This window comes from Cebus imitator, unplaced genomic scaffold (genome assembly GCF_001604975.1).
Source record: "Cebus imitator isolate Cc_AM_T3 unplaced genomic scaffold, Cebus_imitator-1.0 Scaffold68, whole genome shotgun sequence".
Taxonomy (NCBI): domain Eukaryota; kingdom Metazoa; phylum Chordata; class Mammalia; order Primates; family Cebidae; genus Cebus; species Cebus imitator.
Window position 1 is genome coordinate 6,336,597 of NW_016107383.1, and position 16,111 is coordinate 6,352,707.

The following is a 16,111-nucleotide window of genomic DNA, read 5'->3' on the forward strand; positions in this document are numbered from 1 at the left end:
CCAACAGCCCAAATCATACTGAATGGAAAAAAGTTGATAGCATTCCTTCTGAGAACTGGAATAAGTCAAAGATACTCATTTTCACCACTTCTATTCAACATAGCTGGAAGTCCTAGCCAGCGAAATCAGGCAAGAGAAAATAATAAAGGGCATCCAAACTGGAAAAGAGGAAGTTAAACTATTGCTATTTGCTAATGATATGATCATATACCTAGAGAACTTAAAGACTTCTCCAAAAGACTCCTAGATTTGATAAATAAATTCAGTAAACTCCCAGGTTACAAATCAATGTATATGAATCAGTGGCACTGCTATACACCAATGGCCAATTCTCAGGTAAGAGATAAGTCCTGAGGATCAAATCAAGAACACAATCCCTTTTATAACAGCTGCAAAAAAAAAAAAAATAGACATACCTAGGAATATACTATACTTAATGAAAGAGGTGGAAGTTCTCTTCAACAACAATCACAAAACACTGCTAAGAGAAATCAGAGATGACAAACAAATAGAAGTATCCCATGCTCATGGATTATAAGAATTCTTAGGAAAATGACCATACTTCCCAAAGCAATGTACAGAACCAATGCAATTCCTATAAAAATATCAACATCATTTTTCACAGAACTAGAAAAAACAATGCTGAAATTAATATAGAACCCAAAAAGAGCCCAAATAGCCAAAGCACTCCTAAGTAAAGAAAAAATCTGGAGGCATCACATTACCTGACTTCAAAGTATACTACAAGATCATAGTTACCAAAACAGCATGGTACTGATATAAAAGTAAACACATAAACTAATGGAACAGACAGAGAACCCAGAAATAAAGTCAAATATATGCAACCAACTGATCTTGGACAAAACATTCAAGAACGTAAACTAGGGAAGGGACACCTTATTTAATAAATGGCTCTTGGAAAACTGGATAGCCACATGTAGAATGGAAACTGGATCCCTACCTCTCACCTTATACAAAAATTATCTCAAGGTGGATCAAAGCCTTAAATCTAAGACCTGAAATGATAAAAATTCTAGGAGATAATTTGGGAAAAACTCTTCAGGACATTGGTCTAAGCAAGGAATTTATGATTAAGACTCCAAAAGCAAATTCAACAAAAACAAAAATAAACAAATGGTACCAATTAAACTAAAAACCACCTTCTGAGCAGCTAAAGAAATAATTAACAGAGTAAACAGACAACCCAAGAATGGGAGAAAATATTTGCAAACTATGCATCTGACAAAGAACTAATATCCAACGTCTACAAGGAACTCACCCAAATCAACAAGAATAAAACAAATATCTCATCAAAAGTGGGAAAATGGCATAAATAAACATTTCTAGAAACAAGATATACAAATGCCCACAAGCATATGAAAAAATGCTCAACATCATTAATCATCATGGAAATATAGATTAAAACACAATGAGATACCACCTTGTCCCTGCAAGAATGGCCATTATTAAAAGTCAAAAAACAATAGATGTTGGTGTAGGTGTGGTGAAAAGGAAATACTTATACACTGCTGGTGGGAAGGTAATTTAGTGCAACCTCTATGGAAACAGTATGGAGATTTTTTGAAGAACTAAAAGAAGATTTACCTTTGGTTCCAGGAATCCCAGTACTGGCTGTCTACCCAAAGGAAAAGAAGTCTTTATGTCAAAAGACACCAGTAAACATACGTTTATTTTAGCACAATACACAAATGCAAAGATATAGGACTAACCTCAGTGCCCATTTTCCAATGAGTAGATAAAGAAAATGTGGTATATATACACCCCAGAATACTACTCAGCCATAAAAAAGAACAAAATAATGTGCTTTGCAGCAGCTTGAAAATAGGCCACTATTTTAAGCGAAGTAACTCATGAATAGAAAACCAAATAGCATATGTTCTCACTTTTAAGTGAGGGCTACACAAAGGAACCAGGGTAGCTATACAAAGGAACCACAGGGTGGTATAATGGACTTGGAGACTCAGAGTGGGGAAGGTGGAAGGTGGGTAAAGGATAAAAAAAAAAAACTACATATTGGGAAGAATGTACACTACTTGGGTGATGGGTGCACTAAAATCTCAAGCCTCACTACTGTACAATTCAACCATGTAACCAAATACTCTTGTACCCCAAAAGTATTGAAAATAAAAGTATGTTATTAAAAAAGAGGAGAATAGATAACATGCTGAGGCATGTCAGAGAGAAAGAAATTTCCTTTGAGTGAAGAAATTAGAGGAGGCTTTCTAAAGATGGTGACATGTCTAGTAGACCGATAAACTGGTAGCAGCTTAAAGCTCACTTAAAGAAAGCACTCTAAAGATGCTGTCTTTACTTCTTACATCATAATTCTGAAAAACAAAAAAACAATCAATTAAAAATGGTCCAAAAGCTCAACAGGAATAAATACAAGTTGTAAGAACTGAAACCAGAAAGTTTCATAGTAGTGGCTGAGAAACAGATTTTGGCATAGAATAGATCTATCTTCAACTGTTAACTCTGCCAGTGACCACTCTTGTGGGGATGTTGTGCAAGCAACTTGTCTTTTGCGGCTCAGTTTCCTCAAGTGTACAGTGAGTAGAATAGTAGTAATTACCTTATAGGTTTACTTCATAAGGAAATCTTTGTAAAGAGTCCAACTCTGATTGTCGGACATTTGTCAAGTTACCAAACTTAGGCTGCCATATTTAAACTGTCAAATGAGGTGGTGAAAATCCTACATGCTTGAAAGATTTTTTAAAAACTGCTTCCTGACAGTACTTAAAGACACATGTGCTCCTATGTTCCTTGCAGCACTATTCACAATAACAAACATGGAATGCCCATCAATGGTGGACTGGATAAAAAATATATAGTACACATACAGCAAGAAATAATATGCAGCCATTAAAAAAAAAACGAATAATATCATTTTCTTTGCAGCAGTACAAGTGCTGCTGGTAGCCATTATTCTATGCAGATTAACACAGAAACAGAAAACCAAATATTGCGTGCTCTCACTTATAAGTGGGAGCTAAACATTGACTAGACAGGGCCATAAAGATGGGAACAATAGACACTAGGGACTACTAGTAGCGGGAGAATAGAAGGAGGGTGAAGCTTGAAAAACTACCTATTGGGTATTATGCTTACTACCTGGGTGACAGAATCATTTGTACACATCTCAGTGACATACAATTTACCCAGGTTACAAACCTGCACAGTGTACCCTCTGAATATAAAATGAAAGTTTTAGAAAAGATGTATTTAATTTGTCTTCAAATTTGGTATGTAACTTGTACGGAAGAAATTTTAATCCAAGGAGATTTTGTAATGAGTTAATGAAGAAATTAAAACTGCAGGTGATATTGTGCTATTGCTGTCTGACCCAGTGGACGTCTACATGTGCATAAAAATGAATACAGCTTCTCTCTCCAGGTTGCAATGGTTCAGTTCACTGATGACCCCAGAACAGAATTTAAACTAAATGCTTACAAAACCAAAGAGACTCTTCTTGATGCAATTAAACGCATTTCATACAAAGGAGGAAATACAAAAACAGGTATGACAAAACAAACACCACCACCACCACCAACAAAAAAAAAAACCAGCTAAGCCTCAGAGTAATTAATTGTTAGTAACTACTGAAATGACCTTTTGTTTTAAGGCATAGTAATTTTTTAAAAGATTTTTTTTCCTTCATTTAAGAACTTTGTTCCCACCCTTTTCTCCCCAGAAAAACAAAAATGGGAGGGAGTGAAATCGAACTGTTGCCTTTCTTTGTTTCAGGAAAAGCAATTAAGTATGTTCGAGATACCTTGTTCACTGCAGAGTCAGGTACAAGAAGGGGCATCCCAAAGCTTATTGTGGTTATAACTGATGGAAGATCACAAGATGATGTGAACAAAATCTCCAAGGAGATGCAATCAGATGGTAAGATATATAAACAACAGTGGCTATTAAATGTAATGCTAGAATTGTTATTTTTCAAAAACAAAAACAAATTTATAGGCTATATTAGCATTACTTAAATGTTTTAAAATATTTCTTCATATTAACTAGACAGTGTAATTTTAAAAATACTTTCTGGTATACAAATCTGTAATTGTACTGTTTTGTTAGAAAAACGGGTTATTTTCTCTTAACACTTTTGTTACACACTGGATGCCCTTTATAAGGAAATCAAGCAATTAAGTATTGTAAGAAAAGGACCAGGGAAAGAACCTTATTACATAAACTCCTCAGCTTCTTAATCATACCTAAATGCCCATCAGTGATAGACTGGATAAAGAAAATGTGGCACATATACACCATGGAATACTATGCAGCCATGAAAAAGAATGAATTCATGTCCTTTGCAGGGATATGGATGAAGCTGGAAACCATCATCCTCAGCAAACTAACACAGGAACAGAAAACCAGACACCACATGTTCTCACTCATAAATGGGAGTTGAGCAATGAGTACACATGGAAACAGGAAGGGGAACATAACACAGCAGGGCTTGTTGGGAGATGAGGGGCAAGGGGAGGGAGAGTATTAGGACAAATAACTAATGCATGTGGGATTTAAAAACTAGATGGCAGGTTGATAGGTGCAGCAAACCACCATGGCACATGAATACCTATGTAACAAATCTGCACGTTCACCATATGTATCCCAGAACTTAAAGAAAGAGAGAGAGAGAGAGCGAGAAAGAGAGAGAGAGAGAGAAGGAAGGAAGGAAGGAAGGAAGGAAGGAAGGGAGGGAGGGAGGGAGGGAGGGAGGGAGGGAGGGAGGGAGGGAAGAAAGAAAAGGACCAGGAAAGAACTTTATTACAGAAACTCCTCAGCCTCTTAATCTGTAAAATGGAGATTCTCACAAGACTGCTGTGAAGATTAAATTACATAAGCTATCATGGCAAATAGTCATTCTATTTACTTGCCAAGCATCACATGGTGACCCAACTTAGGTTGCTAGGCCTATTAAGATCTCAGTTTCTACTTCTAAAAAAAAAAAAAAAAAAAAACTGAGATAAGCTCAGTGTCTCTGTTTCAAGTATATTTCATACCACAAATGTTAAAGTAACTTTTAAAAATATGCAACCACAGAGATATTACTCAACTGCAAACTATTTCATTGCAAGCACAAATTGGGGCGTTGGTCTTCTTGGGTTTCTTTAAAATGGAAAATTTCTTTAGGGGATGATGGAATCATTATCACATACTGAAATATATACATGCAGAACTCTGATGAACTGTAAAGAATGAATTATCCACCCCCATGCGCCTTCCTAAATAAACATATTTTAAACATTTGGACGTGTCTTATATTGCATTATTTGTGTTTTGTACAATTTAAAGTAATCAGAAATCTGTTCTCTGTCTGCCACAGGCTATAGCATTTTTGCAATTGGTGTGGCAGATGCAGACTACTCAGAGTTGGTTAGCATTGGCAGTAAGCCCAGCGCACGCCATGTCTTCTTTGTGGATGACTTTGACGCCTTTAAGAAAATTGAAGATGAGTTAATTACTTTTGTCTGCGAAACTGCATCAGCAAGTTAGTTCTTTGGAATTTGTACTTACTCATGTTGTTTAATGGCTGAAATATTTGATACTGGTTAAATAATGAGTCTCATCTAGATCTGAGAAAAGAATATTGACTTCCAGAGCTGCTCGTTATATACACACTAAGTTCTGTGGCTTTGAGCATATGGAAGTAAACCTGCCCTTCTCCGTTTAAAGCTTAGATTGATAAAAACCTTCCCTAATCAGATGAGTCTATGTTTAAAAGCAACTGTAGCTAAACAGATGTAGTAAATAATTTTCAATGTATTAAGATGTCAACTGTATTACATCATCTGGGCTACACATTACAAGGAAGATGTGTTCCAATACATACTCTCAGATGATAACTATTGATTTTAATCAACCCAGGAGAGAAGGAAGCTACGGCCCTTTAGTTGTAATAAGGGTCCTTCGTGCATTTCAATCCTTAAGAAACCACAGAAAACCATAGTCACATTTGATTTGGATTCTCTCCACAATCCACTTCCGGAAAGATTATATTAGTTTTCTGTTCTCAGGACAGGGAAAGCGTATGTTTGTGAAATATCTGAATTAGAGTTTTATTTTGTTTGTTTGGTTTTCCAGCCTGTCCAATGGTACACAAGGATGGCGTTGATCTTGCAGGTATGCTTTATCACAATTTTTTCAAACACAAATATATTACATACCTCTCATTTGGGGATGGAGTTTCTGTTTTTATTTTTAAATCCTTAATAGAAAAATATTAAAATTCAAAATTCTAAAGTGCCATATTCTGTATGTTTATTCTTTTTCTACATTATTTTTTTTTTTTTAGGATTTAAAATGATGGAAATGTTTGGTTTGGTTGAAAAAGATTTTTCATCAGTGGAAGGGGTTTCTATGGAGCCTGGTACCTTCAATGTGTTTCCATGTTACCAACTCCATAAAGATGCCCTGGTTTCCCAGCCAACCAGGTATGTTTCCATTGCAAGATTTTAAAGTCAGTTATAAGTTTATTATATCTCACTGTGAAAATGATGTCAACTTGAAATATGGTGTAATAGTCCCTGGTAGGATTTTCCACAATGTTTACAGTAGATGATATTTACGTTTCTTTGTTTAAAAACATTGGACTCACACATACTGCGGATTGAACTTTAATATCTGCTGATCTGAGACAACGTATAAAAATGATTGCTGGGTGCTGTGGCTCATGCCTGTAATCCCAACACTTTGGGAGGCCAATATGGGAGGATCACTTGAGGCCAAAAGTTTGAGACCAGCTGGGCAACAAAATGAGACCCAGCCTCTACAAAAAAATAAAAATAAAAAAATTAGCTGGGCAATGTGGTGTGCACCTGTAGTCCCAGCTACTCTGGAAACTGAGATGGGAGGATCGCTTGAGCCCAGGAGGTTAAAGCTGCAGTATGCCATGATCACGCCACTGCACCTCAGCCTTAGTGAAAGAGCAAGAACCTGTCTTAAAAAAAAATGATATTTATATAGCACTACTACTAGGCATCGTTCTAAATGCTTTATGTACATTAACTCACTCAAACCTCCAAACACCTCTATGAAAGTAGATTCCAGTATTATCTAAATTTTACAGATAGTGAATCAGAAACACAAAGAAGCTAAATTACTTGAGTGAGCTCACATAGTTAAATGGCAATCTTGGAATTTGTATCCAGCAATCAGGCTCCAGTGCCCAGACCTGGAACCATTTCACAGTAGTGCCATAGTTCAAATGGTTTCGATTTTTATGATAATCACAAAGCAACTCTAGAAAGTTGAAGAGTAGTAATCAGGTTTATATAAAATCACATTATGTGGCTGCTTTATAGATACATTTGCCTTATTCTTGTTTTTATCTCTGAATCCCCAGAAAATTAGATGGTGTCTGTCCACATTGAGGGCGGATCTTCCCCACCTGGTTCACTCAGACTCACATGCTAATCTCCTGTGGAAATGCCCTCACAGATATACTCCAAAATAGTGCCTTACCAGGTTTCTAGATATTCTTTAATCCAGTCAAGTTGACACCTAACATTTACAATCACAAGACCTTTGTTAGTTTATTTGCTGATGTATCTTAACTGTATGTTACAATGTCTGGCATATAGGTGACACTCAAAAAATACTTGTTGAATGGACAAATGAATTAACGAATACATAAATAAATGAATATTTTTATCTAAGCAAACTAAACTTTCATTTTCAAACATATGCAAAATTTTCACGTTTATTTGTTCAATTAATAACTATTAGAGAGTTTCTACTATATGTAAAGGGCTGTATTTTTTTTGCTTGGAGGAAGATTTAAAAAGTAAATGAGTGATCACCTTAGTTCTTAGAGAGACAAGACTATATTGTAGGTTGGGCTCTTCAGGAAGCAGATTTTCTAGCAGATATTAGTATGTGGGAAGTCGATAAGGGTATTCCCTAGTGGAAAGGAACAGCAAGAAGCAGGATGGGGCAGAGGGAGAAGTCAAGCTGTGAAGAATCTCAATAAAAGCCTCCACTCACCCAGAGGAGTTCTGTAAATGGTATGGCCCTTCAGAGCTGTCTCCCATTGGGTTCAGGGGTTCAGGTCCTTATATTTCCTCAATGACCAGTCATTGAAAATAAGCTACCTAATACGATGGCATGACCTTGGGAAAGGCATCCTTTTTCAGCCAAGACAATGTCTGAAGGGGGATTGGTGTCTGAAAAGTGTCTGTAGACAACACTCCCAGGACGAGGGGTAGTGTACCCTTAATTTTTGAAGGTGGATCTGAATGGTGCGACACAGATGGGAATGCAGTTGACTACAGTGTGTAGTAGAGAGTGATAATGTCATAAGTTATGTTATTCAAAAGGATAATAGATCAACATTATTACATGAAAACCTTTGACACTACTAAAATGTTCAATGAGAAGTGACTGATTAGATAAGTGACAAAATAGACAAGAGAGGATTGTGCATCCATGAAATATCATACTCTTAAAAATATTTAAGGAAATGGAAAATAACTATTAAATGGTGCTAAGAAAAAAAAGGGACACGTGATATGAATTGGACAAATGCACACATTCTTTACGAAATTAGATTACTCCCACAGTCATCTAGTTGGTGTTAATGGTAGTCTTTTCTGTTTTTCCAAATCTCGTGTAATGAAAATGTATTTGCTTTGTAATGAAAGGAGTAACTTTTTGGAGGAAGGATACAATAAAGCATAATTTTCTTCCTACATTCAGGTACTTGCACCCAGAAGGATTGCCCTCCGACTACACAATCAGTTTTCTATTCCGGATTCTTCCTGACACTCCACAGGAGCCATTTGCTCTTTGGGAGATTTTAAATAAAAATTTTGACCCATTGGTTGGGGTTATTTTAGACAGTAAGTATATTTATTGAGATCACATTTACACATACATGTATGAATCATGTATGTGGCATGCCATCTTTCCTGTTTGTGTATATTACAGAGTAACTGTAATACATAATCTTATGTGAAAATACTAAACAATGAATTATATAGCAGTTGATTTACCCTTTCTCTCATTCTTTGAACAAGTATTTCTTGAGTTCCTATTTTGTGCCAACACTAGGCCTGGATGCAGTAGTGAGGAAGGTGAAGAGAGAAAAACAATTTTTATTGGGATAGGGAAAACTACAGAATGAAAACTACAGAAAGGTCATTGGAGGGTCAATGGGAGGGGTGGGACCACAGTTCCTTTTTTGGACATAGATGTGATAAATGTGAGATGCATATTTGATATCCCAGAGTGTATGTCAGATTGCATATTTAGAAGGAATTCTGGGATGGAGATACACATTGGAAAGTTGTGTGTCTTTGCTATACAAGCCATAAGACTGGGTGGGATTATCTAGAAAATGAGTCCAGAAAGAGCAGAGAATAGGTCTGGAGGCTGGGAAATGCCAGTGTGTGGAGGTTGGAAAGTTGAGGAAGAGCCAATGAAGGAAGTTTCTTAAACTCGTGCCCTCATGTTCTTGGATGTTGTACATGATGATCACGTAAGCAGATCAAGCTTTTAGTTAATATCACTGAATTTTCTATATCTAGTTTTAGTTTAGGACTCCAGTGAAGCTAGGAACCAAAATTTGGAGGCTGTTGCTAGGTGCTAAGTCAAACATTTGGATAAGGAAACTACTAAGCTTGTTTCCAACTAGTGTTAGTAAAAGGATTCTTCAGTACACAGAAACTAATCAACAACAAAATATGATATTGTGGAAGCATTTCACAATGATATTAAAACTAAGGAAAGGCTGTAGATTGAAAGCGTATACATTACTAACTCTATATATACCTTGGGCTTGAAAACAAATTTTCTCAAAATGATTAATACTAGCTTGCTCCTTTTAAAAACAGAGGAATTAATTTGTATCATAAGAATGCATTTGAAAGAAAATATTCATAACTTTTAAATAATAAAATATTTCTTGCAATAGGAAGAATTTAAGATTAGAAAAGTTTGTGCCTGTGTGGTCATAATAAATGAAATATCTTGGGTGGCATAAGTTGCACATCCTAGGAAAGTTGGTTGCTGCAGCGGGTTAAAAAGACAAAAGGGCTGGTTTCTAGTTGTTAAGATTTGATAAACTTAAAGCAGCTCTGTCTGCCTCTACTCCCAGCTTTGGACAATTTCTCCCAAGAGAGTGATGGGGATGAGAGTCTGGGCAAAAATTACAGAAGAAGAATATGTGTAAGGGTCTTCGCTTCACTGTCAGCACCATGGGGTTAAATCAGTTCATGTAGCCAACTGAAAGTGTGCAGGAACCTGGGGACTGTAGATCACTTCCTTACCCATCACATCGTTCTAAATACAGCATCAAAACAAAAGATGCATTATTATGTTTTGAGTTGAATTTTAGAAAAAAATTCACCTATTTTAATTATTTCTAAAATATTTTTATTTTTCTTTCAATAGATGGTGGGAAAACTCTAACATATTTCAACTATGACCAGAGTGGGGATTTTCAAACTGTTACTTTCGAAGGACCGGAAATTAGGAAAATTTTCTATGGAAGCTTTCACAAGGTTAGTAATGCTTTTATGCATATATTCTTTATTCTGTTTGCTTTTGAACAAAGCTATTGAAAAAAATTCCATAGGGCTTTGGATGTCAAATTCCAACTGGAGTGAGAATTACCTTCGTGCTTGTTAACATATCCAGAGATTCGGATTTGGTAGTTCTGAAAGAGGACCCTGAAATGTACATTTTTTTGCAGGTGTTCCAGAAAATAAGGGGGCCACCTTTCCTCATTGAGGAACAATGTAATTAAGGTTACTGTATTACCAAGTAGACAGTTGCTCATTTGCTGCATCTGTGCCATGTAGAAAAGTTTGCTGGTCTGGCTGGTGCAACTAGCTATCTACCAGTGCAGGTGAAAGCACAGTCAGCTGAATCATCTTAAAATTTGCAGATAGAGATTACTGACTGCACTGATATTTTTACATACATACAAGTATAGCCCATGACTTTCATCATAACAATTACCCTGTGGAAAAATTTTGTAAAATCTAAGTGTACTTGTCATTATTATAATAACTCAGCACTTGTGATAGAACTATGTTCCTTAACATTTGCTTCTCGGAAACACTTCTGTGTTGATGGCTGGGGTGGACATCTACCAACATCTACTGCTTCCTTTGTGTTTGGTGAATAAACCCACTGATCTGTGGTGTTAAGCAGTGTAACACCTACACTGCAGGATGAGCAGAGCATTTACTAGCTGGTGCAGAAAAATGCCTCGCCTCCTAACCAGGCTCTCCCTGCCCTTTTAGAATGAGAGGAGGGAAGCATGCATGGTAATTTTCCTGGCTTCTGTCTCATGGCCTAGAATGCGGTCAAATCAATCGAATTTATGCAACTTTGCTACTTTCTGTGGCTTTGAATGTCATAATTGCATACCACATAATTACGTTAAGAACAATTGCTAAAAAACAAAAAATAAACAAACAAAAACACTATATTTTTCCTGTTTAATAGGACTATACTACCAGAGGAAAAGGTATCTGAAAAGAACATGAGATACAGGTGGAGATTTATTAGTTCATGGCTCAGACTGGTCCCATTAGCAGCTCTTTGGACTTAACATTGTTTACTCAGCAAATTCTCTTGGCATGATTATTTTCTTGGTTATGCAGAGTCTATTGCAAAATAGTAAAAAAAAGAAAATTGCATGGGAGATGAAAAGCATTTGAGATTTCATGAGTGTTAAAAGAAACATTGTCATTTTAGCCCACGGTTTAGGCACGAACTTGTAATTCTCATTCCAAAGAATCCTTTCTAAGTCTTAGGTGAAGGTTAAGTTTTGTTTCCTTACCAGAATAACTCAAGAAGTGAAGTTCATTAAAAATCAATTTAAAATTTATAAACCCTCAAGTTTTTAAAAGTTATGTGAAGAAAGACTTCCCTCCGCTTTACAATGTTCATAAAGCCAAAAAGCCAAATGAGGAAGAAAAAAGGCTTCTCATGTGAGAAAATACTTTATAATAGACCTATTAATAGAACATCTCAATGCAAATTCAATTTGTAGAAATCAAATTCTATTTGTTCATGGACTTATAAGTGAATAAATACTTTACCTTAATTTCTCATTGATTTTCAGTTTTATTTTGTACACTTTGGTTATGAAGTGTGGGCCCAAAGTTTCTTTCAAAAAGTTTTAAATATATAAATGGACACTTAAGTGCAAACAAAGAAACAAAATATCTTTGAAAAATCTTCAGCATCTCCTTTTGTAAAACAAAAACAAGATTTTTAAGCATGTGAATAACTCCCCACAAGTTAACAATTCTTAAGGCAGGGGTATTTGAAGCTAGGTTTTCTAGCACCCAGTATGAAAATATCTGTAATCTGTAATAATGGAAAGTGTTCTAAGGTTCAGAAACACATAAGAATTGAATTAGACTCTAGCAAATGATTGTAACAGAGATGTTAAAAAGAAGCAAGGAATGTGGTGAGGTTTATTCCAACCATGTTTCTATACTTGGGCAATAGTTTATTCCTTTTTGAAGGAAAAGGATTCTTAAGGGTCCCACTGTTGACTTACATTATTTGTATCATGATCTAACTTAAATAAAGCATGAAAGAAAAATTGGTGTAAGTCCATGTTCTTTCAGCTCATATACAACAATGAAACAAAAATGAAGTTGAGCAAAACCAGTAAAATTAAAAGTAACACTGTCTTAATATGAAAGAAGACATTATTTCATTGACATTCAGTTTCTGCTTATAATGTGAATACAGTACTAGCTACTACACCTCCCATAATCTTGATTGTATTGCCCAAGATTGTTTTTTTGTTTTTTGTTTTTTGTTTTTTAACTACCATGATACCATAAACAGGTTTGTAACTTCTTTTGGTTTTTACTTTGGGTGAAACCATAATTTACCTATTAATTTCACCCCATAATCTTGATTGTATTGCCCAAGATAGTTTTTCTTTCAACTACCGTAATACCTTAACAGATTTGTGACTTCTTTTGGCTTTAACTTAGGGTGAAATCATTATTTACCTGTTAATTTCACTCTTTTAGCTCATCAGTCTGCCAGAACAAGTACTGTAGTACTCGTGAGGCTAATACCATCATAAGTTACAATGCATAGATAAGCACTGAAATGTTATGGCAGAACTTGGACATAGTATGGTTATCTAGTTCACCTAGAATATACCACCACTGACTGTCACCTAAATAATAACACAGACTTTTACAAGTCCTCACAAAGAATGTGTAGACTTCTTCTGAAAATATGATCATGGACCTCCAGATTCTTGAGATTCTAGTTTGAGAAAATTGCACTATCTGCTAAGCTAAACGGCTTTATTTTATTTGAACCTGGCGTCACCAGAAAGCATTCCTTCTTTCCTCTCATATTTCTAGATCTTCTTTCCTCATCCTAAATTAAATAAATATTTTTAAAGTGTGGTTTGCCAACCACTTGTAGTACCTTGGATGATTTTTGGTGATATATCAACAAGAATTTTTAATTTTAATATTTTTGTTATTTTTAATGTGCATTCAGAAAAGGCATACCTAGCACAGCAGTCCTGTGATTTCAAAGATGCAATTGCTCTCCAGTTAGGCCAGACTTTGAAAAGTGAATCCTTTCAAAGCCGTTTTAGAAAGAAGTGTTAATTAGAGAAAAACAGCGATGGTACTTGAATGTGGGAAAATCATGGAGATGATAAAGGGTAAATTTTGTCTTCTAGCAAAATACGTGATGACAGAATTCCTTCTCTTCTCTTTCATACTTTGTAATGATGAGTCATACAGTTATTCAAATGTACTTGATATTTCCTTCCGTTTCTTACCTCCTAAAACATCTTACTTTTATCTAGCTACACATTGTTGTCAGTAAGACTTTGGTCGAAATGGTTATTGACTGCAAGCAAGTGGGTGAGAAGGCAATAAACACATCTGCTAATATCACATCAGATGGTGTAGAAGTACTAGGGAAAATGGTTCGATCAAGAGGACCAGGTGGAAACTCTGCCCCGGTAAGTAAATAAATGCATGAAGCTGTGTTATTGTTAAAGGGGAGAAATCCTTTTAAAGTACATTAGCTATTTTCCAGGGGAAATGTTTGACAAAAAGGTGGGTGGATGGATGGATGGATGGATAGATAGATAGATAGATAGATGGATAGATAGTGGCCTCTTTGAATGAATTAAACATGTACATTCAAAGCTTGTGGCAGTAGGCTTCTTCTATGTTATACAGAGTATGCATTAGGAATTAGACTAGTTTATTTTCTAAATGCATTTTAAATGGTAAAATATTTATCACATGGTTTGGGGCATAAATGGTTTTTAGAAAAGAATTACAGCTGTAAATGAACCTCATTTATATAAGCAAATACAAGTCCATACAAAATTAGCAAATATTACACACAGGAAATTGACATAAGCCTCTTATTTGGGTAGATTTGGGCATTTTAAAACTAGTTTTTTGCTATTACTAATATAAAGTTTACCCTTTAATTATTAGTGGTTATTTAAGTAACATACCGTTCTAAGAAAATATATTTTTTATCATACAACATGGAGTTTAAATCTGGGAGAGCTCCAATTGGCAGACACTCCCATCAGTCATTACCCACAAAAAAAAAAGAATAGTGCACACAGTTTTTTTGTGTGTGTTAACACTGTGCATTCACAACTAATTAGCAGCATTCTCTAATTTGAGTCATTCTACAGTTTGTGAGGCATTTTACTCTTGTAAACAATCCTAACTATTCTAATCTATGCTTCTCTTACGTAATAGTACAATCAAGATAATTATCAATTATTATTGTCTCCCACTTTCACAGATCTGTAGAATTAGCCAGTTATACAAGAGCTGGTAGTTCTCAAAGACTTTTTAAGCTGAAGATCACCTTGTAAAAATGAAATCCTATACTATGTCAAATAAATAAAATAGACCCGTGGTTCTAATTCCAGGCACATGTCTGTAGTAACTGCTTGGGAGGCTGAGGCAGGAGAGTCGCTTGAACCTGGGAGGCAGAGGTTGCAGTGATCACGCCACTGCACTCCAGCCTGGGTGACAGAGCGAGACTCCATCTCAAAAAAAAAAAAAAAAAAAAAAAAAAAAAAAAAAAAAAAAAAAAAAAAAAAGGAAACCATTCTAGGTATATGATAATACTATTACTAATATTTTCTTAATTTTAGAAATAACGAATATAAGGTTTCTGAAAGTTAGTAAGCGTTCACTTAAGAACAGCCATTGTTATTGAACAAAGTCAACAACACATTCTCCATTCTCCATCCCACCTTTTTCAGACTCTAGCACTTGATTATTGGTAGTCACACACTATTTTCCTTCTCTTTCATATATCCACATTTCACTTCTCTAATCAGATTATAAATGCCTCAAAATAGAAACCACATCATTGTCTTTGTTTAAAACCACCTTACATCACAGTGTCTGATCAATACTGATGAACAGAGTAAGTTCTCAAGAAACATTTGATAGAAATTAAATAAAATATTGTCTGTTCAAATTGTATTATGTCTTTCCTTAAAATTTTGTCTTGCGTATATTCCATGTGTGATGTTGGCAGTAGTCCAGTAATACATATTATACTCTCTCCAAATTATTTTATAATTATAATTACAATATATTTCACAGTTATAGTTTTGTAATTGTATTTTAAACTACACTGTATGTAATAATTATACTCCAAATAGATGACCAACTAAATATGAATGAATTTCTTTCTGAAAACGAAAGTGCCTGCAGGTTTCAGCCTGCTGATAATCAATCTTTACTTTTGGCCATGAAAGAATTGCAATTAAACAGAGCACTCTCTGTGATTACTTCCAACTACTAGTAGACAAAGGAGAATTATAGAAGTCAATAATTAAAGAGTTCTTTGTAAGGCTAGTAGGAAAAAAGTCATAGCATTTGTTAGAATCTAGAAGTCTACAAAGGATTACTAACTAGATTTTCAGGCTGCCCACTTACTGAAGAATTTGATTATGTTGAAATGAATGTATTAGGTTAGATCTCAAGAATGTGATTGGAAACTCAGACCTGCTTTTTGAGGGGTATTTATTAATCATTTCAGTACAAAATAAGATAAGTCTCAGTTTCAGTTTTAAATTTAGAAATCACAG

General features: G+C 35.2%; 1 protein-coding gene across 4 annotated transcripts in view; it reads left to right on the plus strand.

Annotated features, from left to right (window-relative positions):
• Nucleotides 1-16,111, plus strand: part of COL14A1 (collagen type XIV alpha 1 chain) — a 255,166-nt gene that overhangs the window by 145,687 nt on the left and 93,368 nt on the right. For all 4 annotated transcript variants that reach the window (XM_037739316.1, XM_017530706.2, XM_017530707.2 and 1 more), the window contains exons 27-34: nt 3,415-3,538; nt 3,766-3,909; nt 5,351-5,515; nt 6,109-6,147; nt 6,320-6,458; nt 8,722-8,864; nt 10,417-10,526; nt 13,835-13,993. In XM_037739316.1, coding sequence (XP_037595244.1) covers nt 3,415-3,538; nt 3,766-3,909; nt 5,351-5,515; nt 6,109-6,147; nt 6,320-6,458; nt 8,722-8,864; nt 10,417-10,526; nt 13,835-13,993 — 1,023 coding nt within the window. The remainder of the gene's footprint in view (nt 1-3,414; nt 3,539-3,765; nt 3,910-5,350; nt 5,516-6,108; nt 6,148-6,319; nt 6,459-8,721; nt 8,865-10,416; nt 10,527-13,834; nt 13,994-16,111) is intronic.